At 58.8% G+C, this 26,527-nt stretch overlaps 1 protein-coding gene across 3 annotated transcripts in view; it reads right to left on the reverse strand.

Annotated features, from left to right (window-relative positions):
• Positions 1 to 3,046: 3,046 nt before the first annotated feature.
• The window catches only part of NR5A1 (nuclear receptor subfamily 5 group A member 1), a 26,472-nt gene continuing 2,991 nt past the window's right edge, over positions 3,047 to 26,527 (reverse strand). For all 3 annotated transcript variants that reach the window (XM_029203646.1, XM_029203645.1, XM_029203647.1), the window contains exons 2-7: positions 24,895 to 25,011; positions 24,611 to 24,752; positions 21,924 to 22,549; positions 14,374 to 14,493; positions 12,303 to 12,450; positions 3,047 to 4,795 (exon numbers count right to left, since the gene is read on the reverse strand). In XM_029203646.1, coding sequence (XP_029059479.1) covers positions 4,548 to 4,795; positions 12,303 to 12,450; positions 14,374 to 14,493; positions 21,924 to 22,549; positions 24,611 to 24,752; positions 24,895 to 24,996 — 1,386 coding nt within the window. In that variant the 5' untranslated portion in view covers positions 24,997 to 25,011 and the 3' untranslated portion in view covers positions 3,047 to 4,547. The remainder of the gene's footprint in view (positions 4,796 to 12,302; positions 12,451 to 14,373; positions 14,494 to 21,923; positions 22,550 to 24,610; positions 24,753 to 24,894; positions 25,012 to 26,527) is intronic.

The following is a 26,527-nucleotide window of genomic DNA, read 5'->3' on the forward strand; positions in this document are numbered from 1 at the left end:
CTCTCCTTCCAATGGAAGCCCTGGCCCTGGTGCTCCCGCTTACACTGCCAGGTCCCACAGCTCTGTCCTCAGCTTCCTGCCTGTGACTGTCCCTCCCCTCTGTCCCTCCCCTCCTGCCCTGAAGTTCTGACAGCCCCGTGATGTCTCTGATAATAAATGGTACTGTAGTGACCTTGCCTTCTCTGGAGGTCACCCTGGCCTGCGGAGGGGGACAGGATGCCAGTCTCCCTGGGAGGAGGGAGGTACAAGGGAAGCTGCCACTTTGGCTTTGGGACTCAAGACAGACCCAGCTTCACCATCAGGGCAGGTGCAGCCAACACTTACTAGCACCTGCTGTGTACCTGGCTGGTGCTAAGCCTTGTATTACCTTAGAGCTGCAGGTCCTTACCTCAGCCCTGAGACCACCATCACCTCTATTGTACAGAAAAGAAAACTGAGGCTCAGAGAAGGTCTCCACGTCTCATACCTGGGTCTCCCCGGCTGGGTAACATAGAGGTCAGGGGGTGGCAGTCGCTGTGAGTGGGAGCCATCCAGGCAGACTGCTCGGAGGAGGCACCAGGGCAGGTGGAACGGCTTCAGGTCTGACGTGTCATGCTGCGAGAGGACCCCAACTCAGAATCTGGCTATGGGACCAGGTCCTGGCACCACTGATTCTGTGGCCTCGAGCAAGATTCTTCTCTGAGTCCCGGTCTCCTCTTGGGTAGAGCCGGTTGCAGAGCTAAGGTGAGCAGCAGTGGTGATGTGTTAGGGTTTGGCACCAGGATGGGCCCCAAGGTAGGGGCCAGGCAAAGGAGAGGCCCAGGGGCTGGGACTTAGGGTGCAGAGGCTGTTAACACCGTCCTGCTAACCTCAGCCTGGCTCCAGTGCTGCCAGAGGACGTGGCACAGCTGAGGAGCATCAGAGCAGCCTCCCTGGGGGGAGGGAGGAGCGGTATAGCCACTCCAGATGCAGGTGAGTGGAGGTGGGGCAGGGCTGCATGAGAAGAAGCCCAGAGACCCATCAAGGTGCAAGCTGCTCCCAGATCCCTCTACGACCTCAGGGTCACTTTCACCCTGGGCCCCACCTGCACTGAGTCTGGGACAAAATCTATCTGGGGTGTAGCTAGCCCACCACACAACACAGGGGTCTGGGTATTTCATTCTGGGCATGGGGGCTGCTGTTGAACTTCTGGAAGCCCGGTCCATCGTCTGCAGAATGGGGGACATCTGGCCCACTCCACAGGTGACATGAGGCTGTCCTGTGTATTAGTCCAAGTGCCCGGCACACACAGGCACTCGGGAAAATCAGCTGTTGCCAGAGGAGGGTGTGCAGGGGACCATGCGCACAGTGGAGGCGAGTTTAAGGCCTTGAAGGCCCCAGGCAGCGAGAAAAGACAGCAGGCCTCCGTGGGGAGGAGCGTAGTTCCTGCCTGCTCGGGGAAGACACAGCGGTACCCCCGGGGAGGAGTGGCAGGCTGGGCACCACTGCTGAGGTTCACCCACCGGGGTGCTCGGCCCCAGCAGGTTAGGCAAAGCCCGCCGCCCGCTACTGTGGGGCAGGAGTGGAGGGGCCGGGGCCTGGAGGGGCAGCAGGAAGGTGGCACTGAACTGGGCTGGGCGCTTGGCGGCCCCTACTCTCTGCACCTGCAGTGTCCTCTGACTCCTTCCCCTCCCCACCAGAGGGCCCCTGCCTCCTCCCAGACTAATCATATGGGCGTTGGGGGGGGGGGTGGCGGGCGGGCCGGCAGTCAGGGTTGGGGACCAAGGTGTCCTTTCCAAGTCTCCCCACCCCCTGCTCCATACTCTCCCTCCCCCTCAACACACTGTCTTCACTCTTCAGCCAAAATAACTCCTCTTAGGTCCCCAAACACTGCTGGTTGACACCCCTCCATCCCTCTGCTCACACTGCTGCCTCTGCCTGGACTGACCCCAACTCTTATCTAGCTGGTGAACCCCTGGGCATCCTTCAAAACCCAGTTTGGATGACACGTCAGCTATGAAGACGTCCTGTCCCCCCGGGAGCAGAATCAATCACTTCCTCATCTCGTGCAGTTACACGATGCATCACATCAGGTAACAATCTGATCCAGGTGACGTCCTCCTACAAGACTGAACAGTCTCCAGGGGCAGGAGCCAGGGTGTCTGCTTCTGGAGCTGCCAGAGGGAAAGGGAGGCTTTGTCCATTTGCCTAAGCCACTGCCAAGCTGTGTGCCTAGCACACAGCTTTTTCTAATTTGAACAGAGGAGCAGGGGTGGCTCTAGAGATAAACTAGTCACGTTGGTCAAGGCGTGTCGGGAGGATGGAAGTTTGCATCATGGTTGGCCCTTCTCAGTGGGTGACCTTGGACAGGACACTTCACCTTAGTTTCCTCATCTGTAATCTGGGGCTGCCACCTACCAAAGCGGCTGCGAAGCGCAGATGGGACAAGACCAGTGGACAAGGCAGGCGAAGTCCTGGAAGGGCACCTGGAGCAGAGGAAGCAGTCCTCAGAGTTGGCTGTGCTCACTGCTGCCACCAAGCAAGTGAGAGGGGCCAGGGCTGGGGCCTGTGGGTGTGCCACCGGAGGACAGAGAGGAAAGGGCCAGTGCCCTGAAGTCAGGTGGATCCGGGTTTGAATCTACCCCAGCAGATGGCCAACTAAGGGCCCTTGCCAAGTGCCTCCTCTGGATTATAACCCCTGCCTCACAGGCTACTGCAGGGACAGTGAAGTGATGGATGGCACACAGTAGATGCTCATTAAATGACTGTTCCCTTCTGCCCAAGATGGCAGCTGAGATGCACGCCAGGGTGGCAGTGAGGCTGAGTCCCCAGAAAGCCCAAGCATCTCCCAGGCCTCCCAGGGTTGGCAGGGCCCCAGGGGTGAGGTGGGGCCCAAAGGCCCCCCAGCAGTGCCTGGTATCCCCCACCTTGGCCCTCGCACCCCATCCTGCCTCCCCCGAGTTTGGAACCGAAAGTTACCTAGGTGTTGCCTTCGTCCCATTCGGCGCTCGGCCCCGCCCTAGACAGCCCAAACCCACTTAGGAGGCTCTCCTTGGGCCCTAGAATGTAGATAGGCAAAGGTAGCTGGAAACTAACTGCAAAATTTATTCCAGGGCTGCGGGCACCGTGGGGGCCTTAAGGGCACTTCTCATTTGGGGGCTGGGAGTCGCCGGCCTGGCCAGGGGTACACGTTTCACGGGGGAGGACCGAGACAGGGTGGTCGAAGGCGGGGGTGGGGATGCCCAGTCATCTCCAGCTGGGCGAGCTCAGCGCAAGCTGCAACGGCAACGTGAAAGCAGGACAGACAGTTGGATGCCCAGCCTGGAGACAGAGGACAGCTGAGGCCCCTCCCCTGTGTCTGGCCCTGGAGAGTGTCTTTCAGGACACAGGACAGGAGTTGAGGCCCAGCTTCAAGGGTGTACAGTAAGGAACCCAATGGGAAGGGCCAGTGAAAGACGGCTCATCAACAATGTCCCTGATCTGGAGACCCATACATCCTCCCCACGATCACCCGGATTCCCACCCACAGACTCTGAGCCCCCCCCGCAGGCCAGGCTGCTGTTCCTCTAGTGGGCTGGGGTGGGGGTGGGGGTGGGGGCACGCTCTCCTCTGGATTGGAGTGAGGGCTCAGAAATAACGACCCAGCACCACCCATGGGGTACTTGGTATGAGGGTGTTTGGGAAGAATCCATGGGCTGGTCTTGGTGCTAATCCCCAGTCCCAGCCTCAGACCTCAAATCTGTCCCCTGCCCCTCCACATACACACCTTTCAAGGAGTATCTAAATTAAGAAACAAATTAAACGAAAACAAACAAACAAAAAACTTCTTGACTACAGCTTTGCAGATAAATACCAGCCTGGAGGGCCAACCGTGGGTGGGGCTAGAACGTTGATTGTGCCAAACTTCTCCTCTGCCGGGAGAGGGTTAGAAAGATGATTGCAGCAAAATTCTTTGCAGATAACATGTCAAAATTCTCCCCTGCAGACGTCAGATGGGATAGAAGGTTTAGGGAGGAGGTCTTTGGGTCCTAACCAGTCTCCCAGTGTCCTCTAGGGCCCAACAGTCCCTTGCCTAATTTTGCAAACTCTGTTATCCCTAGTTTACAAAACAGAGGGCTTCCCTCCTGGTCTCTGGGAGGGAGTCCTGGAGATCCTCTTCTCCCCGCCCGCCTCCTCCCCCCAACCCGAGTTGATGTCCACTCAACTTCTCTCTGCCTCTGTTTCCAGGAGAGGGGGAAGGGATGACCTCTGACTCAAGGGACATTGAGGCCCACCAGGGAAGCCGAACCTCCTCCCTCGGACTGTGCACCAGACTCCAGGACAGACAGCTGGGAGCAGGGGGAGGGAGGGAGTGGTTAGCAGCCACCTCCCTGGGGCACTCTGAGTGGCAGGCAAGTGCCAGTGGTTAGTGGAGACCCCCCCACCTCAGCCAGGCCCTGCCCACCTTCCCAAACGCAGGGCTTCAGAGAGCTCAGGGGCAGGGGCCTACATGGTGGGGTCCTGGGTCAGCATAATCAAATAAACCATCTGGAGACCACAGGGGTGCTGCGGCCCCTCCCCCCCCACCCCCCGCCGTCACTGGCCCAGGCTCAGGTCTGCTTGGCCTGCAGCATCTCGATGAGCAGGTTGTTCCGGGGCACCTCGTTGCCCAGGTGCTTGCGGTACAGGTATTCCTTGGCCTGCACGCTCAGCGCCCGCACCTCCGCCAGGCACAGCAACAGCTGCTGGAACCTGTCTCCGCAGTGTGGGTAGTGGCGCACGGTGTAATCGAGCAGGGCGGCGTTGGCCTTCTCCTGAGCATCCTTCACCAGGCTGTGGTTGTTCAGGAACTTCACATCTGCAAAGGGAGGAGCCGTTCACCAGCCCCATCACATCATCAACACCGTCACTGGCATCAGCAACGCCAGCATCCCTACGACCACCAAAGACGTGGGCACTGCCACCATCGACAGTGAACCACAACCTCCCTGTCACCACCATGGCGCCATTACCGTTGCTGATGAATGCTGCCACCAGCATCAGTCACCGATACCAGCATCCCCGGTTTTCACACACGTGGTCCCTGCTGCCATCAACAATCAAACCACCGTCATTCCCGTCACCACCATGATCACCATCACCATCGCCACCTCGGTTGAACACCGCCATCAGCGGCAGTCACTGACACTAGCAGGCCTGCGGTGATCACATGCACGGCCACCGTGACCACCCAGCTGCAAGCACCTGTCACCACCACTGCTGCCATCGTCATCGACCCCACCGCCATCACCAAGACCATCACCAGCCTCACCAGGTGTATCCCTGGACACGTTATTTAACTTCTTAATTTCTTCATCTGCAAAACAGGGTGGCAGCAGTGCCTACTTTACCAGATCGTTGTGAGAATTAAGGGAGTCGATATGTAGAGGGTGCTCAGAGGAACAGTGTCCGGCACTTCATAAGACTCAGTGTGTTAGTGTTATTATTACTCCTACTCTCACCATGTCCAGGAACAACACCATCCCCAGCCCCATGGTCAAAACCATCCTGTTGCCATCATCCTCGGGGTAGGCGCCATCAGCATCGCCACTCCGCCACCGTCATCACTATCCCCCATCAGCACCATCACCAGAGAGGCGCACTGTGTGTGGAGGGGTCCCATCCCCCATGCTAGAGTGTGACAGGCACTCCTTTGGTCCATGCTCTGACCAATCAAGAGGCTCTGGTACCCCAAGGAAATTTTCTCATGGGGCCGTGGACGTTCACTGCAACAATATTTACGGTGATGGGGAGGTGGCCTGGATGGCCAGGTGGTGGCTGCATTCCCGGGAGTCCAGTGCAGTAGACGGAAGTAATGGAGCAGACACAGTACTGAGCAAATGGACGGACTTTTAAAAGCATGGGGCTGAGTGGAAAAAAAAAAAACAAAAAATAGGATAAAAGACAAAAAAGGGAGGTCCAGAATGAGATCTATAAGGTAAAGCCACCTACTTAAATTAAAAACACTAGCACACAAAGCGTGCACCTTGCGTTAAGAACAGAGACAAACAAGAAGAACCGAGTTAAACGTAAAGGGGACGGTTGGTGATGGGAGGGAGAGGCAGGTGGGTGGCTCCGCGTGGACCAGTGATCATTTGTACCAGGGACAGAGGAGTGTGACGAATGCATCCCCTGTCCTGGAGGTCCAGTGAAGAAAGAAAAATTAAGTGTCTTTAGCGTGAAGTGGATGGTTGTTCAAATCCCAGCCCCATTTAGAATCGGTGGCCTGTGCCCTGTCCTCTCCTGACCTGAAGGCCTTCCTCCTCTACGAAAGGGGCCATGCCCACCTTGCAGCGGGGGGAGCTCGGGTGCCAGGGCACTGCACAGGTGCCTGGCCCCCAGGGGTGCCCGTGGAGGGCCAGTTTCCTGTCTCGGGAGTCCTCATCGCTGCTTGCAGGCCTTTTTCAGCTCCTGGGCAGCATCTCCAGCTGGTGCCCTGCCGAGGGGCTGAAAGTCAACAGGAATCCACAGAACCTGTCCCCATCCCCCGCTCCGAGCCCCGCCAGGCCTGGGATGCATCATCCAGCGATTCAGAAGATGGTCGTCCATCCACTTCCCCTGCGTTCCCATCACCCCCAGCCCTGCTGCTGCGGGGGAGTCCGGAGCCCAGCATGCACAGCCCTTGGCCCTTCTAATCCCTCTTAACACCCACTGCGCCAGGAGGGCTGGACGCTCCTGGCAACCCTGATCCCCAGCCGCCCCCAGCATGCCCGCCGAGGCCTGTGTTGTCCAAAGTCGGATTTAGGGAAACCCAAGCTGGACCCAGGGCGTATGGCAGGATCTGGGCCTCCCCCCATCCTCGTCCCCATCCCCCTCACCGTATTCAGTAAGTGAGCCAGGGTCATATTCTTCCTGGCCTCCGCAGGATCACCATTAGCCCACAAGGCACCTTGTGCCAATTAGAAAGAAGGTCCCCCATGTCCACAGAAAGACAGCTTGGTGAGGGGCATGCAGGCTGGATTTCAGCCTCTACCTTTCCCCTGTCTAGGTGCCCTTGTTCAGTAAACAACCTCTCCAACTGTACCTAGCAGCCCTGTTCCCTAGCCTGGCCCTCTCCAAAACACTCAAAGGTCATGGGAAATCTCCCCACCTAACTAGCGTCTCCTGGGGGCAAGAGGTCCTTAACTGGCCCCATCCCTTTCCCAATCTCTTTCCAACCCAATCTACCTTCAGTCCCCACCATCCCCAGGGCAGTTCTCCTACTTGTCTTCTGACAATTTACAATAGGAGGCTGGGGGTCCAGAGAAGGGTAGGGACCAGCTCAAGGCCACACAGCAGTAAAGGGGCCCAGAAGAAACAGCTGAGGGTGCGGGGAGGACTGGATAAGATGCTGCAGTAGAGGCAGGAGTGGGAGGGGGCTGGGGAGGACCAACCAGAGCCTCGGCTTTACCAGGATTTACTGTTCCCAGCAGCAGTGTGACAGGGACAGCAGGGTGGAGTGCAGGGTGGGGAGGTACAGAACAAGGACAGCTTTCAGGGACACCCCCCTCCTAGCAGCTCTACGGGTCCTGCAGCTCTCAGGAGGCTGGAGACCCCCACTGCCCCCACAAGGCAGGCTACAGGGCTGGGGGCGGGAAGCACGGTCACTAATTGAGCCCTGGCCACTACAGTACAAGACAGGAGAGCTGTTTCCCCCGCACCTGCTGCACCTTCCCCGCCCCCACCCCCGCCATCACTTAATCCCCACAGACACCCAGGCAGGCAGGAAAGGGCATCTTCCATGCACAGCGACAATGGGGCAGGCCTGGAGCACACAACAGACACCAGAGCCGGGATTCAAACCCAGATCTCTCTGGCTCCAAAGCACTATGGGCAAGCAGAGGCGGGGTCAGGCCTGGATGCGGGGTCAAGCCTGGACCCTGGTTCCTGGGGGATTAGATGACGTGATGACTTTATGTTCCATCCAACTCAGGAGTCCTGTCCAAGGGCCACCAAGCCTGGGGTCCTTGGTTTCCCCAGGAAGGTTACTCTGGACACCCTCTTGGAGAGAAACGTGGTCAAGTCACGCCCCTTCTCCCAGCCTGCCTCTAAAGGGACTGTCGTGAAGATTCGCTGGGATGCTGGATGTGACAGAGCCAGCATCCCTCGGGACACCACACCCTTCCTTCCTTAGACACACAAACCTGGAGACGCCCCCTTCGTGCGTCAGGGGCTCAAACCCCAGCTCCACCACCAGCTAGGTGACCCGGGGCAAGTCCCTTCCCCAGTCTGAGCCTCAGTTTCCCGTCATCTGAAAAACGGGGGCAAATTAATCTCCGCCTCTCAGGGCACCAAAGAACTGGACCTCATCTGCCCAGCTCTGGGCCTTGAGGCACCGTGGGCTGGAGCCGGGCCTGCTCAGCTCCCAGCAATCTGGGGGGTGGGAGGTAGGAGGGGGCTGGGAGATGGCAACCCCACCCCCGAGAGCAGCCCGCTAGCTCTGCGGAGCCGGGGCCCCCAGGTTCTCAGAAAAGCCCCCTTTTCACGGTTTAATTGAATATTTGAATAATCCTTTCATTCCAGCAAGACATAAAGAATGTTGTCCCAATAGCGGTGACTCAGGCAGGCGCCCCCGCGCACAATGGCCCCTCGAGTGGGGCTGCTATTCAGGCCGCCTTTTGTTGGCACGAGCAGTGGGTAAATTGCAAACGCTTAAGGGAATGCTGCTGCCGCCGCCTCAATGCAAGTCAGAAAATCGAATGTTAGGTCAATCCATTAAGCTTCGATTAAGTCCTCTGCGGAACAATGCCAGCCGGGCCCATCTTCATAAACACCGTGATTGCCAGGAGAGAGGCACTAATTTTAATTAAACCTCCTTACCTGCCTTCGCGCCTGCCTGAGCCGGCTATTTAGACACCAAATGGCACCCTTCTGTGGAGGCAGGCAAGAAGGAGGCGCTGAGCGGGCTGAAGGGCGGAGGCGTTGGGGGACAGCCATCACACAAGTTCAGGCTGAAGCAGCCCAGGGACGCGCTGCCCCGGGGTGATGTCCAGCATTCCAGCTAGAGGACAAGGGGCAAGTGGCCACCCCATTCTGTGCCCCAGTTCCCTTGGGGACCCAGCTCTGGTGGTCTGGGTGGGATCATGGGAGTAGCCCCCTCCCACCTTCCCGACTCTGGGCAAATCTTCCCCCTCGTCTTGCCCAAATTTATCCACTTCACCCCAGCCCCACGTCTAGCCTCTTGCAGGGCTCTGGGTTGCCACCTGCCATCCTTTTCCCATGCTGCAGTTGGAAGGACCTTGCCAAAATGCAAACTTGATCATGTTTCTCCCTGCTGAAAATCCTCCCCAAGGGAAGGTTCAACGTACTGGCCTGGCATTCAAGGCCTTGCACAACTCGGCCCCTGCCCACCTCTCCAGCCTCCTCCTCACCCTCTCCCTGCCCCACAGGTACTTCCAGACTTTCAGGATCACCCATCCCTGTGCACAAGCTGTTCCTTCAGTCTGGAATGCCCTTGCTGCTGCTTGCTTTGTTTCACCCAGAACACTCCTGCTCATACTACAAGGCCCAGCTCAGAGGCCCCTCCTCCAAGCAGACTTCCCTGATATCCTAGGCATAGTTGTCTTCTCCTCTTTGGCCCAGCCCTGATCACACTGGACTGCCCAGTCTCCTCTCCACACCTGGAACCTGTCAGCCAGCGGCCCCTGTGGCTCCCCTGGGCTCCTCTCACTGCACACCTACGAGCTCAGACAGGCCTGGGTCCCGGGTCTTCTCCCCTCACAGCCCCAATACCACTAGAGTTTCTGGCCCCCACCCTGAGGGTCACTGTCCCCAAAGACAAGGCACTGTGCCAGACACACAGTGTGCAATAAAGACAGAGAGAGACTCGTTCCTTCCTTCACTTCATTCACTAACTTGTTCATTTGCTCGTGAACTTAATGATGGCTATGATAGAAACAATATGGATGCATACTCTGGGGGGCCAGGCCATGCACTGAACAGTTTGGGGAATTTTCTCATTAAATCTCATAGCAGGTTAAAGATGATTATGATGTCATTTTACAGATGGGGAAATAGAGGCTCAGAGAGGGGAGTGACTTGCTCAAGGGCCCACAAGCAGAGAGAGAGTCTAGATTTAGAATCCAGGTGGTCCGTCGCTAGTCCCCTTTCCTAACCACTGCTCCACCCTGCCTCGCATGTGTACACACACGTGCACACTCTCACTCCTCCGTCCCACCCGCTCCAGCCTGTTCCAGCCAAGCACTGTAGACCCTCCCAGTCTCCCGGCCCCAACTGCCTCCTCTGGAAAACAGGATGAAGGTTGGCATGCAGGAGGGGCTGTGCACTCATGGTTCTGAGTACAGCCCCGTGCCTGGACCCAGAAGAGGAGGGCTGGGCTCAGCCTTGATGTCCTCCCTACACCCCATAGAAGGAGGAATCCTGGACTTATCACCTGGTGGCGGCCAAGGCTGTGCCAGACCTGGCAGTCCCCAGCGCTGGGGCTTTTGTAAGAAGAGGGGCTGAGGGCTGCAGGCATGTGCCTCAGGCCCCGGGTGGTCTGGAGAGCCAAGATGTGGTCCCTGCTCTGCAGGGGGCACCAAGATGGAGCCCTGGCCAAGGAACCTGGTGGCTGGCAGCCCCACCCTCCCCAAGACCTCCTAGTGGCCTCTTGACGAAGGTCAGGTCAAGAACTGTCACCTCACAAACCACCACAGAACCCACACTACAATACAATGTGTCCCAAGCACGCCCCTCAAATCCCTCACATCTCCACAGTCACCACTCAGCCATATACAGATTGCTCACACCACATGACACATAAAATCCCACTAGCCCATAAAAGTCCACAGTCTATACATGGGCGAAAACGAAGGCACAAACATGCACATGACCCCTGGAGCCTGCACACCCCGAGCCACACACATCCGTGGCTCTGGTGAAACTGAGGTTGGGAGGAGGGTACCACTGCAGGCAGAGGAGGAAGGGGACTTCCCCAGCTGGAGCCAGCCTGCTCAGGTCCCTGAGGCCCCGCCAAGGGCTTCAGGCTCCTAACCGGCTGCCCGAGATTCAGCCCTCACCCCCGAGCATGCTCGACCCCTACCAACCCCTGCAGCCTTGCCGATACGCCCTCCAGCTACCAACCTGCTGCGCCAGCAGAGTCAGGAGGCCCAGCCCAGGCACCCAGTCACACGGCCACGGCCTGAACACAGGGCTTCCCCCAGTCAGTACGTCACTAATCACCCCCTCCCAGCTTGTTTTACCCGCTGCTTCCCCAGCTGCCCCCACTCTTGAGCAGGAACACCCTTGCCAGACTGTGGCTGTGATGCCATCTGCCACAAAGACAGCGTCTCGATCCTGCCCCCTCCCCAGGTGACAAGGCATTCACGCCCCTCTGTTCCAACCTTCCATCCCATCTACACCTCTGCTAAAAGATTTATCCCCCCCCCAACAAACTCCTACTCATCCTCCAGGACCCTGCTCAGATGTCCTTCCAGGAAGCCTTCCCGGCAGATCCCTTGCTCCCCGTCCTGGGTTCCCCATCTCTCTGTCTCAGCCCTGATGGCACTGGCTGGAGGCCTCTCCCAGACTGGGAGCCGCCTGAGAGCAGGGAAAACCTCTGTGAACGCAGCATTGCTGGGCACAGGGAGGGCATTGGACATGCTTGCTGGGTGAAGGAGTACTAAAGGAGGCTGACCTGATGAGAGCTCAGAGGGAGGGTGGAGACCTGAGCGGCACAGGCTGGGCTGGGGTCAGGAGGGCAAAGGGAGAGAGACACCAGACACTTGGGGAGCCAGGCGAGCTGGCGGGCTGGGCTGGCCCTCTGCCCCTGCCCTGCTTTGTTTTCCTCCCTAGCACTTACCGAAATCTTCCAGGCTATACATTTTACAAATCATTTCACTAATTTATACATTTTACTAATCATATTATGCTTATTGTCTCTCCCCAGCAGAAGGTCAACTCCTTGAAGACAGGGATCTGGGGTCTTTTTTGAATGAGTGAATGAATGAATGAATGGGCAAAGGGGTCTGGGCCCCAAAGAGCTCAGAGTCAGAGACCCTTAAAGCGGGGAATTAGGAAACACAGGGACCTCAGGATGGGAGTCAGGGATCAGAAGCTCCTGAAATCATAAGGGCATTTTCTGGGGTGGCGTCAGCACTTTTCTAGGGCTGTCAGCTGGGAATCTACCACATCCTCAGGAGGGTTCCTTGTCCCATCAAGGGCAAGTCTTAGACATTATCCTGGCCTTCTGTCCTTCCAGACAAAGAAACTCAGGCCCAGAGAGGAAGCAGGCCCTGGGCCAGGTCCCCTTTATTCACTAAGAGAGGCCCCCATCGGACAGCCCCACCTTAGGGTCTCCTTGCCAGCCCGCCCCCCACCCTCAGGCCAGGCCTCGCTCAGCCACTCACCGAGGCTGAAGAGGATGAGGAACTTGAGGCAGACGAACTCCGGGCGGTCCAGCTGCAGCACGCGCAGCTGCAGCACCAGCTCCTGAGCCCGAAGCACCAGGCTGTGAAGCAGGGAGCCTGCCTGGGCGGCCACCATGGCCAGCTCCACCTGGGTGGGCAGAGGGCAGGGGTCAGGGACACGAGGGGAGGCCGCGGACAGGAGGCACTGGTCGGAAGCTGGGGGTCAGGCGTGCCCAGCCTTGGAGCTGAGCCAGGTGGGGCGGGGGAGGCGCGGCACCTCCTCAGGCCCCTGGACCCCTCCAAGGCTCCCAGCTCTGCTCCCACTGCCCTGCCCAGAGCTGAGGGCCCCCGCGCAGCACAGCCGATACTAGGCAGGTGTGTGCAGAGGGAGAGCTGAAGGGTCCTTCATGCACAAAGAGCCGCCGCCAGGCCCAGTGGTACAAGCAGCTTTTGTGTTTTGTGTGGTGTCTGCAGTGAGCACCACGTCGCACTGGGTGGGGGGCGGGGCAGCCGTGCCTGGATCCGCGTGGATGCGGCCACATGACCGCCCGGCGCCCACACATGGACACCTGGACTGCAGACGTGGCCACACCTCAGCTCACGTTCACACACATGGAGGGACACACTCACAGCCTTGTCCACCTGCTTCAGGACGTGAACACACACACACACACACACACACCCTTGTAGGGTCACATCACAGGGTAACACAGACAGACACATGCCTGTGTATATGTTCCCACTGACATGGTGACGGGCAGATCTCAACACCCACCCACTTACATGTGTGGAGATGTTTGCACAATAAAATACAGGAGCACACACACACGCACGCACGCACGCACAGGACTGTCCCATAGCCTCAGAGACTTCCACCCATGTGTTGACAGGAGCTGACGCTCACACCTCAGACTCTTTCACGTGCTCGCCCAGGTGGCCTCAAAGTTACACCCTTGCAACCAGCATTCTGCTGGCCCTGGATGGCCTGAGACACCCAGGTGGGAACAGAGGATGAGGACAAAGGGTTGGAGGTAGGGGGTGGGAGCAGGGCCTTAGTCTCCAATCTCTCTCCCCAAGCACCTATGAAACCCACTCCTCCTGTATCGCCCCCCAGGAGTGATGCTCCCTCCACCAGGCTAGACCCTGGGCATCAACCTCCCTTCCCTTCTCCCTACTTCCCTCCATTTCCCCTACACCTCCTCTCCCCTCCTCCTTGAATTGTGCCCTCCCAGGTCCCCAGCGTTGTGAGCAGCGGGTGGCTGCCTTCATTTCCTCCTCCCCCCCCATCTTGCCCCCTCCATGCGCTTCCTCATATACAACCTGGTTGTGTCCTTCCCCACTTAAAACTCTTCTGATGCTCCCTGCTTGATTCCAGGAGCCACCCCACCTGCTTCCCATCCTAGTGCCCCTGATTCCCTGCTCTAAGAGTGCCCAAATTCTGACTCTGAGCTCTTTGGGGCCCAGACCCCTTTGCCCACCCATTCAGCCAGCCAGCCAGCCAGCCAGCCAGCCATCCTTCCATCTATCATTCAGGATTTAGAACCTGCAATGTCTTGCCCATCCCAGCCTCCAGCCACACCTCCAACCTTATCTCTCACCTCATCCCAGCCCCCACAGGGCACCTGCCCCGCAAACCCATGTCCCAGCACACCGGCAGCCCCCGGCAGCTCAGCAGCCCTAACCTGCCTCTCTAAGCCTGGCCGGTGCTACCTCCTCTGCGTGTGTGGAGGTGGGGATTGCCCCTCCACCCCATCACTACCCGACCAGCCCTTATTTATTCTTTCACTACCCAGAGCCACCATCACGTCCTCCAAGAGCCTCCCTGACCCTCCCCACATCCTTGAGCTGCTTCCCCCAGAGCAGGGCTCCCAGGGCCTGGTTCCTCTCAAGGTCAAAGCTAGGGCTGATCAGAGGGAAGTCGGGCTGGTGGGTATCCCATGAACCTGGGGAAAGGGCTGATATTCAGTGGTGCCCAGGGCCAGCCCTGGAGAGGCCTAGGACCTCTTCTGGGCCCAGAATTCTGGAAGTGCATGGTGGGGGGTCAGGACAGAGCGCAGTAGGGTCTGGTCACCTCCTGCCCAGTGACCAGCAGGATGCTGCCCTCCTTGCCATGTTGGATCTGACGGTAGATGTGGTCGAACACCAGCAGCTCACTCCAGCAGTTCTGCAGTAGTGTCATCTGATCGGCCACCTGCAAGGAAGAGGCACACAGGAGTCCAAGATCCAGCCACGGTCCAGCTGGGGATCGTCCCCTCGCCCCTCCTCCTCCCAGCTCTGAGTTCAGCAGCTCAACTGGGTATGTGACCTGGGCAAGCTGCCCAACCTCTGTGTCCAGTTTACCCATGTGTCTTCTTCATCAAAGTGTGGCAGGGGTCTAGCAAAATAATAAGAGGGTCCAACGGAGGTGCTCAGGCCCCAGCTCTGCCTCTTACAAGTTGTATGACCTTAAGCAAGTTCTGTAACCTTTCTGGGCCTCAGTTTTCTCATCTGGAAAGTGGGCAAAGTATTAGAAGGTGGTCTGGCACATATTAAGCCCTCAATAAATGTTACAGAATAATGTCCACAGAAGTGCTTTGTGAAGGATTCCTTTAAATGCAAGGGAAGATTAGTATTAATTTTTCCTTGTGCCCATTTGTCCTGTGGTCACATCTCTAGCAGCCTGAATCACTCAAAAAGGAGCCATGTAGAGAAAACAGAGGGCTTCCTCGCAGTCTTGTGCAGAGCTCTGAAGTTCATGGGAAGAGAGGAGGTCCGGCCCAGGGAATGAGCAGGTGGCTGGCAACGGTCTACATCAGAAGCAGGAAGAGAAGGGCACACGGGGCCGATTCTGAATCCCCAGGCTGCACTGAGGGGCGCTCAGTGTGAGGGCAGGGCCTATCCTCCAGTCTGGGGGATCGCCACATTCTAGCATGGCAAGAGTAGACCCTCATGACAATGACGAGTGGGACTCAGGACCATGGGATGCCAGAGCCAGAAGGGCCCTTGGGATCTCCTGGCCTAAACTCCTATCTGCGGGTGAATAATCTGCCACCCAGTGAGGGTAAGGGACTCCCCTGGGGTCACAGAGAGGCAGAGCCAGGCCAGGATCATGGCTGGCATTCTCGGTCCACAACTCTCCATAGTGACAAATACTGAACACTTCTGGGTGTTCAGAACTGCGCTGGGCGCAGCGTGTCATCCTAGGAGGATACAGTGCAGACTCCAGTCCCTTTCAGCATCCATGGCTCATCAGCCAGCTGCCATCGACCCAACGGGCACCCCCCAGGCACCTTCCTGGGCCATGCCCTACAGTGAATGCAAATCACGATAGCTAACAGTCACTGCGCTGCAGCTCCACAAGCCTTTGTAGTTGGTACTAATGTTATCCCCAATCCATGGAGAGAGGACACTGAGCTCAGAGAGGTCAAGTAACTTACCCAAGGTCACACAGCTCTGTCTAGTTCATCTCTGCTCTTGGCACTAGGTGTGCAGGAAGATCCACCCTTGCCACCCTAGAGCTCACGGCAGGCTCACTACCTCACCCATGAAGCTCTCCCCATCCTCTGGACATGGCACCTGCAACATCTGATGGCACCATTCATGCCTCTGTCTTCCCTGACACCTGTGGGCTCTGGGAGGAACAACCCCCAACCTGGAGACCAGAGTAGCCCAGGCAGCCCCTGGCCTGAAAAGGAACTGGCCCAGGCCTAACCAACAGCTCTCTCTTCTCGGGGGCTAGAAGCCCCCCCGCTCCCCTCTGCTCTGCTCCTCTCCTGGGAGTGGCCCTGGGGCCTGTTCTCAGACAGACAGTGGGAGAGAAAAGTGGATAAAGAGCAAAGTGAGCAGCTGGACACACAGTCAGGCTTCCTCCAGGCCTCGCCTGCTCAGCCCTTCCCCAGCCTGTGTGGCTGAGAACAAGAGGAAGGGTCTGTCTCTATCCTGCTCTGAGTACCCAGCCTCCCACCCTCCCCTCCTCCCCTCCCCTCCGTGTCAAGAACCCATACCTTTCCCTCCATCTCCCAGCAGAAGGTCCACCCTAGAGCCCCATTACTGTCAGAACAGGAAGCCCAGCCAGGAGGACCCGAGGCTCAGCCACAGGTAGCCCTGGATGGGAGGGGCCGGGAGAGACTGAGAACCGGGCAAGGATGCACCGCAAAGACACCTCGCCGTATCGCCTTATCATGCCTCAGGAAGTGGCCGGTCCCCAGAGAGCCTCCCCATCACAGCTTCCAAGGAGGGAGGCAAGGCTCAGTGAGCGCCTAGACCAGGCCCTGTTCCCAGCGCGCCTGGGACTCCTCACCCCTGCCCACTACAGATAAGGAAGCAGAGGCTCCCCTCAGGTAACCGCAGGGAGCTGGGCTCTGCACAGACCACCCGCCTGGGCTGCTCTTCTTGGGGGGCGGGGGGGCTGGCACTCCTGGAGCCCAAGCAGGAGGTGCCTGGTCCAGGAGTCGCACTGGCCCACTGGGAGGGGGTCTTGGGGAGGGTGGGGCTGCCAGTCGCACTGGGAGAGGGAGGACGTGCAGGGTTGGGTTCTGCTCCCCACCTATTGGGGCCCTAGGGAGCAGACACCCTTGTGCCTGAATTAAAGGAACAGGGGGTGGGGAGGTGGAAGCGCAAGAGATAAGGGGGAGAATTAGGAGATAAGCTGACTGAGCTTTGGGCAGAAAGCAGAAGGGGTCACAGTGACCCGGCTGGCCAAGCCCTGGGAGCAGACTCTGTACCCAGACCTCAGACCCCGGGAGTGGGGGCAGCCCTGCCCACGGGGCTGATAGGGGTGCAGGGCAGAGAGACGCACTACGGTGGCTGGGCTTTGGTGCCCTGTGCCCTCTGATTCCCGCTTAGCCACACACACTCTCCGGCCCTGATTTCCTATTCTGAGAAATGGAAAAAAATAAATCCTCCCTCTTTTGGTTAGAGAAAATATATGAGCACAGCGGTGTCAGTCCTGAAGGGTTCTGGGAACCCATGGTCAGCTATTCTGGGGACTCTGCCCTGGCCCGGGTTCCCCTCCCCACCAGCCAAGCAATCGTGCTTCCAGACTCTTTACTAGCTCTTCCCCTAGATGGACACATAAAGACACCAAACTCCAAACACTCCCCACACAGATGAACACACACACACACACACACACACACACACACACACACACACACACACGCTCCCCTTTTTATTTAAAAGAAAACCAGAGGGCCCTAGCTGCCAGCCCCTCTCCATGGGAAAGCAGGTGGCTAAGAGGCTCACTTAACCAAAGAGGGTTGGTTTTCACCTTCCGTGGGCTTTTCCCTAAGCAAAAGGTTCTTCCTCTACCCTCAGTCCACCCTGCCACCCCGGGAACAAGGACATGTGCAGTCCCGGCCCTGGGGTCCCTCATCAGCCTGGCCTGTCTGCTGGGCCCACCAGCCGCCCACCCCTCCTGCCGGTCTGCCACAAATCTTCCTGGAGCCTTGACACTTTGCAGCCTGCCTCGGAGATGGGGTATTTATGCGTGCCGAGATGACCTCCTTCCCAGCAGGCCCCCCTCCGGAGCCCCCTGGGGTCTGATCAGTCTGGCGGTCGAAGGCCAGTGGGCTCTGTAATTCTCCAGTGGCTGACAAGCCGCGGGCTGGCCACGGCGCTCTCCCGGCTGAGTGGTTGGCGGGCTGTCATTTGTCAGTCCAGGACTGACAGAGTTATTGCCACTTAAATGAAACCATATATCTAAGCAGTTAAATCTGTTGCCAATCGGCGGCCTCGGAGCTGGATGTCAAGGGTGAACTGATGTCAAGATGGGTCATTAGGCACTCTTGGCCCTCGCCTCCACCTCCCTGATTCCTATCTTGCATCCTCCCAGCTGTCCTTCCCGGGGACTGTCCAGAGAGGCTGCCTGCCTGGGCCTACACCCTGCCCCCACTGAGCAGTATGTACAGGTGAGTATCTGCTACCTTGCAGGTATGAAGCTGCTTTGGAAGACCAGGGCAAGGTGGGCCCCCGTCTTCTCCCAGAGCTCTAGTGCTCAGAGGAGTGTGGACACGATGTATCCTTTCTCCTTCTTCCTGGCCAGGCCTGTCTACCACCTGCAAGGTTAGATTCAATGGTACCCCGGCAGAGGGGCCCAGCGAGGGAGGGAGCCACTGCCCCCACTCACTGAACACTTTCTGGGCGCTGCACCCTGTGCTAAATTCTTTACCTGCCCTAGCTCACTAAGCCCTTCCAACAACCCTATGAGGTGGCTACTATTTCAACTCCCCCTTTTTTACAGATAGGGACAACTGAGGCCCAGAGGAGTAAAGTCACTTGCCCAAAGTCACGCACCAGATAAGTGGCAGATACGGAACTTGAACACGGGCCTCTCTGATTCTGGTGTATGTTACTAACCTCTGTACCATGTCAGATCTAACACACCGTGATTGCATGAAGTGGAAAAATGGAGACAGAGGGACTTCCCTGGCGGTCCAGTGGTTAAGACTCTGCACTTCCACTGCAGGGGACACAGGTTTGATCCCTGGTCAGGGAACTAGGATCCCACATGCCACACGGCCTGCCCCACCTCCCCCCAAAAAATTGGAGGCAGAGGGACATCCAAGCTGGGAAAGAGGCTGGAGGAGGACAACCCCAAAAGGGCATCTGGAGCCCCAATGTCAGCTCAGCAAAGACCCCAGTCTTTCCCCCGGACAGCAAGACATCATCAGCATCACAGAGGGTGAGCAAGCCTCTGGGGAGAGCTTCCCAGGCAGGCTGTCCATCACCCACCGCCACAGGACCTACTCCTGCTCCAAGCTCTGCTTCCGACCCTGCCTGCCTCTCCAGCCCTGCCTCATAGGACCACCTGGGACTCCCTGACACATGGTATCTTTTCACACTTCTGGGTCTTCTGCTGTCCCCTTTCCCGGAATGCCCTTAACCTTCTCAGACTGCTTTCTGGAGAGTGCACCTTTGATCTGCACGATCAAAGAAACCTTCCCTGACTTTCTAACACAGAGCCATTTACTCTCCTGCTGGCGTCCCTTGGCCCCTTTCTACTGCTGTCAGAGCCCCAGGCACCCTGTGTTGGCATTACCTATGTGCAGGTCTGTCTCTTTCTCTAGCCTGGCAACCTCCTGGGTCCAATTCATTTCAGTGTCCCTATGCACAGGCCAAGGGCTGCCCCACTCTCAGAGCTAGGGACCCCCCCTCTGCTGTCTGCTGTGTCCTGGCCGGAGGCGAGGAATGAATGGTCAGTCAAAAGAGAGAACAGGGGGCTTCCCTGGTGGCGCAGTGGTTGAGAGTCTGCCTGCCGATGCAGGGGACGCAGGTTCGTGCCCCGGTCCGGGAGGATCCCACATGCCGCGGAGCGGCTGGGCCCGTGGGCCATGGCCGCTGAGCCTGCGCGTCCGGAGCCTGTGCTCCGCGGCGGGAGAGGCCACGGCAGTGAGAGGCCCGTGTACCGCAAAAAAAAAAAAAGAGAGAGAGAGAACAGGGACTTCCCTGGTGGCACAGTGAATAGGACTCCATGCTCCCAACACAGGGGGCCCGGGTTCAATCCCTGGTCAGGGAACTAGATCCTACATGCACGCCACAACTAAGAGTTCACATGCCACAACTAAAGAGCCCACGTGCTGCAACTAAGGAGCCCACCTGCTGCAACTACGACCTGCTGTAACCAAATAAATAAATAAATATTTTTTTTAAAAGAGAGAGAACAGTCACTCAGCTCCCCTCACACTTTTCTGCTTCCCTAACTCTGGCTTTGCAAATAGACATCAGCCCAGGGCTTATTGGACCAGTGGGAAAGAAGCTCCACATGGCTGATGAGAGGCCCTCTAAGGGCTGGGCTGGTACTTATCTGCAAGGCTCCTTTACAGAGGCTGGTAACGATGGTTCATATTCCTGGGCTTGATTCAGAGACTCTGGGAAGGGGAAGCAGGAAGGTTTGGACCACAGAGAAACCAGAAGCAGGAAAAAACACTCAGCTAAGCTTGGACAAAAGCCCTTCCCATCCTGCGTGAAAAACCCCGAGAGACCAGGAAGGCGGTCAGAGGAAGTGCCCTGCCCCTGGATCCAGGATTCTGGAAGGCCAGGAATGCTCTGCTCCTCTTCCCCTCTGCACTGGGGGCTCATGGGAAGCCTGGAGGGAAAGCTGGCAACCAACCGAAGGGTCTTGGGATCCTCCTCCCCGACCAGGGCCTCCAGCCACGAGTGGAAGGCAGATGGGATTGTTTGAGGCCCTGCCTCTTGTTCTACCCATGAGGTCAGCCTAGAGAGGGGGCAGGGGTGAGAAGTCCCACCCCATGACAGACAGCCGGCACAACCCCAGACCTCAGCCACGACAGGCCCCCCACAGTAGAAGCAGAAGGCATTACGGCCAATGCTTGGTTGCTCTGGGCCGCAGAGCAACCCAGGCGCCCAGCTCCACGATACCTCGAGGGTTCACAGTGCCCAGGCTTCATCTTATCCCCCCTGACCCCCATGCCCAGCCCAGCCCCTGCAGACAGTACCCCTGGCCCATCCGGCCGCATGCCCCTGGAGGAATCCCAGGCCTGAGTGGCGTCAGCACTGACAATGCTGCTCAAGGCTGCAGTGGCCCCAGCAGGGAGGGCAACAGGCCCTGTTTACACCCAGTCCCAGAACAGCCAAGGGGATTGACCTGGGAAAGGCAAACATCAATAGGCCTGAACTAAAGGCCTATCATGTCTCCATCTAGGCCAGGGAGGATGGGCTTGGCCAGGCTTGGGGGAGGGGGGCCTCTGAAGTTGGCAGAAACCCTGATCATAGGGAGCCAGGGCACTAGAGGGGCAGCTCCCAGTCTTCGGGTGCTTCAAACCACTAGGCAGGGTGATTGGGAAGTTCTTCCTTGTCTGGCCTTAGTTTCTGCTGCTGCTTTCCTGCTGACTTTAGTCGCAGGTACCTCAACCCAGGGCAATGGAAGGCCTTGCAGCCGAGGCATCTGGAAGAAGAGGGGCGGGCCCTGCAATCCCCCACTTACCCTCCCACCTAGTACTCCCTGCACACACAGACACATACATTTACACGTGGGACTAACCATCGTGCATGAGAGATGCAGGGACAGTAAGATCTTTCACCTTAGCTGGGAAGGAGAAGCATCCCAAACTCTGAGATACTAAGACCCCTTCTGTGATATCTGAGGCTAGCAGGGAGTGGTGGCCTCTCCAAATGAGAGGGCAGGATGGCTTGGACCCTCTTCCTGACATTGAGCTGGGGCAACCAGAGACAGCCTCCCAAGGACTGAGCTAGTCCTTTGCGAGAGCCCAGGGTCTCAGAGAAAGAAAGATAAATGTCGACAGAGACTCAGACTGGGAGAGAAAGAGACAAAGATTGAAGGGACTAGAGAGAGACAGGGAAGCAGAGATATAGCACACCAGGGAGAGAGACAACAGAAAGAGACAGAGGCAGAGGTAAAAGAACCAGAGGCCGTGAGAGATAGACACTCAGGGAACAGAGGAGAAAGAGGGAGGGGTGCGTGAGGAGGTGGGACAGGGACAAGGAAGGCTGTGATGGACCAGAAACACTCCTCATGTCCCCAGGGTGGCCTCCCTGTCCCCAGACATGGCCTGAAGCCAGTGGGCAGGAGAGCCCCACCCAAGGGGTGGCCAAGACTGAGACTTGGTCAGCTGAGGGGACACCCCAGAACCAGCGGCCAGCCAGGTGGGAGGAGGGACTCACCTCCAGCTCCTTGAAGACCATGCACCTGCGTGCCCAGTCCACGATGGAGATGAAGGTCTGGTCAGCCATCCTGCACAGGAGGCTGAAGGGTGCAGGCTGGTCGGGGCGGCCTTTGGCCGGTTCCTGCAGGCAGCCCACGATGCGCGCTCGTACCTGGTCCTCATCTGGCTCCAGCTGCAGCAGCTGCAGGATGAGCTCGGGCACACCAGGCCCTCCGGAGAAGGGCTCTGGGTAGCCATAGTGCAGCCCAGGCTGTGGGGGGCTGCCGTAGGGCTCCGGGTACTCAGACTTGATGGCGCGGCCAGGAAAGGCAGGATAGAGGTAGCCAGCCAGTGGCCCGTGGGCGCTGGGCACAGCCATAGGCAGCGCTGGGGCCCCAAAGTCGCCCAGTGGCCCAGCAGGTGGACCAGAGGCCAGGCCCTTGGGCTCAGGTGCATGCAGGCCAGGGGGCAGCATGTAGTCCGGCGGGGGAGGGGGCGGCGGGGGCACCCCCACTGGGGGGCCTGTCTCCAGCTTGAAGCCATTGGCTCGAATCTGTGCCTTCTTCTGTTGCTTCAGGGCCCGGTCCCGCTTGTACATGGGCCCAAACTTGTTCCGGCCGCCCCGCATGCGGTCAGCGCGCACGGCTGTGGGCAGAGGCAGAGGGGCAGGCTCACCGCCTCCAGGCCACCCGCCATACCACCCCACTCACAGTTCTTCCCCAAACCGATCCGACTGGGTCACTCTCCAGCTCAATACCTCTCATGGCTCCTCCAGTGCCCTTAACCTGGCGTTCAGAGGAAGTCAATCTCCCTAACCCAGGGTTCAAGGCCCTGTTCACCTCTCCATCATGCCCCCACCCCCCCTCACGAGACCCTGTGTTCTTTCCACTCCACCTTACTATCTCTCTGCTCCTCTGCTTGGCACTTCCTCCACCCTGCCTTTGGTATTCCTTCTGCCTCAAACCCATTCCTTCTCTCATGCCTACTAAACACCCGGAGTGTTCTTGGATTCACCCAGGCAGCAGCCACTGTTCTTGCCCCGGATGTCCTGTCTCTTGCCCACTCTCGTCCTGCTGAGTGCTATCGTACCATGGACCCAGGCTGAGAGCTTCTGGGGGTTCAGCAGTGGGTTCAGGTGCCCAGCATAGGGCCTGAGATGGTGACAGGAAGTGGGCTCTGGTCAGCCTTGTTCACAGGTGGGTCCCCAGTGTCCAGCTGCTTCTTGACTGACTGCCTGACTCTGTTGAAGCCCTGCTGCGAAATGACTCGGGTTTCTGCCACTGCCTTCAAATCTGAAGCTGAGTTTAGGGCTGACTGGGGCTCTATGCTGGTGGGAAGGGACCTCCCTTGCTGACCAGATGTCCCTCCACCTGGCCAAGAATATGTCACCAGCCGGACCCAACAGGTGTGTCTCTGCAGCCGAAGTGTGGCCCCAGCCCCTGCTCAGACAGGACCCCACCCTGGGCTCCAGGAGAAGGGAGAGAGGAGGAGGGAGAGGGCGGTGCTCAGCAAGGGATGTGTCTCCGGGGCCCATGCAGCCAATCTTCCTGCCATGGGGGTGGGCAGCCCTGCTCCACTCCCTCAGGCCCCGCGAGGGGTTTCTGTGGCTCACAACAACCAGTTCTTCTGAGCCCCTCAGGACCTGGTGCTGGGCACATGTGCTCTTGGGACAGGACAGGATATCCCCCTTCCATCAGGGGCCCTTCCTCTAGGTGACAGGACTTGGGCCTGCGGCTCTCAGAGCCACCAGGGGCCTTCTACTTTGTTTAAAAACTTTAACCAACAGCTGCCTGCTCGGCACACAGCCCGGCTGGGGCCAGCGGGGTGGAAGCCTATGACTGTCCACCCTCAAAGAGTTTGAGTTTTTCCTGCTAAAACGTTTTTCCTCCCCTCCGCACAGAGAGTTTGTGGTGGGGGTGGGGAGACAAGGATGGGCCTGGGTTCTCTGGGGGCGATTGCTCTCCATTACCCAGCCCTCTAGGGCCTGGCTAAGAACCTGCTGAGTGAATAACTGAGTGAATCTTGTGGATGGATGGACAGATGAACAGATGGGTGGTCTGAGTGAGTGCAGGCTGCACAGTGATGCTGGACAGATAATAACATAAATAAGAATAACAGTAATAGCTAACCTGTTGAGCATTTTCTACATTCCAGGCCCATGCTAGGAGCTTTTCATACAATTCTCTCACTAACTCAAGGAGGAAGGCACTACTCTTAGGTCCATCTTTCAGATGGGGAGTCTGCAGCTCAGAGAGGTTAAGGAACTTGCCCAATGTCACCCAGCCCGTAAGTGGTGGCACTGGGACTTGAACTCCAGTAAAGGCATTGAAAACCTTGTCTCTGGCTGGTATGAGATGTCAGTGGGGGTGTGACAGAACTCCTGGCAGAGGGAGGCGCTCTGTGGGGCTCTGCCCTGTGCTGCCCCGCCTGCAAGGGCTGGGGAGAGGGTCATCTCTCTGGGATTCACTTTTAGATACTTCTCAAGCCATCCCAGGCTGGTCCTGCATGCATCCCTTCACCCAGACCGACATCAGTTCTCACCCCTCCCCCATAGAGATCAGGGCCCTAATGTCACATGAGGGGCTAATCGCCTGGCCCCAGAAACTTTGAGAAGACCTATGGTACCCTCCCCTCACCCCTTCTCCCACCCCCACCCCCTGCCCCCTCGCCATCAGAGGTCAGGGGTAGGAGGCGCAGCGTGCGCACCTTCCAGGCGCATCCCCACTGTCAGGCACTTCTGGAAGCGGCAGAAGGGACAGCGCTTGCGCTGCGTCTTGTCGATCTTGCAGCTCTGGCTCTCGGTGCACGTGTAGTGCTTGTTGTTCTGCACCGTGCGCTTGAAGAAGCCCTGGGGGAGAGGGGAGTCAGCGCGGGAGGGGACAGGCCCCGTCTCCCCTTCCCTGCACTTCCCAGCAGGGCTTTCCGCCGCTTCCCGCCGGCTGCTCGCCAGCCTTCCACGCCGGTCCCTTGCCGGCCAGCTGCCCGCTCACCTTGCAACTCTCGCATGTGAGCAGCCCGTAGTGGTAGCCGGACACCTTGTCCCCACAGACGGGGCACAGCTCGTCCAGGTCCTCGTCGTACGAATAGTCCATGCCCGCGGCGTCCGCCTGTGGAGGGAGGAGAGGCTCATCGCGGGCAGGACTGCGACTGGCAGCGCCGCGGACCTGGGTCCGGCGTGTCCTGCACCACCGCGGCCGCGCGCCCCAGGGTGCCTTCCGCAGCGCCCAGTGGTCGAGGGCGCCCGTTGCAGGCCACCCATTAGAGCGCCCTGAGCAGCACGCAGCACGTGTGCCTGGAGCAGCTCCCCTGCCGGGCCCTTGCTGACCCAGTCCCCACACTTCCGCCCCGTGCGCTCCCCAACCCTCCCAGCGGCTCCTCCTGAGCGGCCCCCCCGCCGCGTCCAATCTGGGACTCTCGGATTAAATGCGCTTTGATCCGGATTCGTTCGTTTGAGAACAAAACCCCGATTCTGAGAAAACGAGATTGTCTCGCCCGCCGGGGAGATGCCAACGAACCCGGTCGGAGTGGGACCCAAGCGTTCTGGGGATCGGACAGGGACGAGGGAGACAGAGGCAGAGTCTGAGAGAGACCGAGATATGGGCAGAAAAGAGAGCGAGAGACACCGACAGACGCTGCTTAACGGAGAGAGCTCCCCGGGGCGACAGAGACAACGAAAATCCGAGAGTGACAGAGAAACATTGATGCCCAGTCAGAGAAAACCTGGGGGAGATGAGAACGACGGAGAGCTAGGGAGATGGTAGAGAGTGGAGGGCGGGTGGAGAGAGAGAACGAAAGAGAGAGATAGAGAGATCAGAGACACTGTCAGACAGAGGCCCAAAGAGAAAACCTGAGAGAGACAACCGCAAGGCCAGAGACACAGTGATAGACGAGAGACAGACCGAGACACCGGAGAGACAAGAGAAATCTGGGAGATACCCAGGCAGAGAGAGTGACAGAGACACTGAGAGAAAACCTGGAGAGACGGAGGCGGCCGGCCAGGGGGTCGGGGACGGCAAGACGCACGGAAATCGGCCGGACCCGGGCCCCGAGCTCAGAGGCGCGGCCCGGCAGAGTCGGACCCGAACATGGGCTCGAGCTGAGAGAGGAGGAGAACGACGGCGCCCGTGCAGAGAGCCCGAAAGCGCGGAGCTGCCGGGCCCCCAGGCCGGGAGAGACAATGCCCGCGGGCGGCAGCCACCGAGACCGAGACCGACCGAGGCCGTGCCACCGACTCCGTGCCGCCGAGACCGAGACATCGGGCGGAGAGCCAGCGAGGAGGGCGCAGCGGGGACAGCGGGCGCAGGGCGTGGAGCCGCTAGAGGGGCGCGAGGCGCTGAGACCTCGGGCGGAGACCCCGCGGGCCCCCGAGAGAGAGGCCGAGCCCGAGGCGGGGGGAGCGACCTCGGGCGGAGAGTCGAAGTCTCCAGAAGGGAAGCGCGCAGAGCCTGCGCCCGGGGCAGCGCGAAGGAGCGCGACGGCGGCCACGGCCCGCCCGGCGCCCACCTGGCGGCTCCTGGGAGCAGCAGCGCCCCGCGTCCCGCCAGCGCGAGCCCCGCACCGCCTGGCCGCGTTGCCGCCGCTGCCGGCGATGAGCCGCACCCGGGCGCAGCGCCGCCCGCCCGC

This window comes from Monodon monoceros, unplaced genomic scaffold (genome assembly GCF_005190385.1).
Source record: "Monodon monoceros isolate NGI ecotype Baffin Bay Population unplaced genomic scaffold, NGI_Narwhal_1 Super_Scaffold_5, whole genome shotgun sequence".
NCBI lineage: Eukaryota > Metazoa > Chordata > Mammalia > Artiodactyla > Monodontidae > Monodon > Monodon monoceros.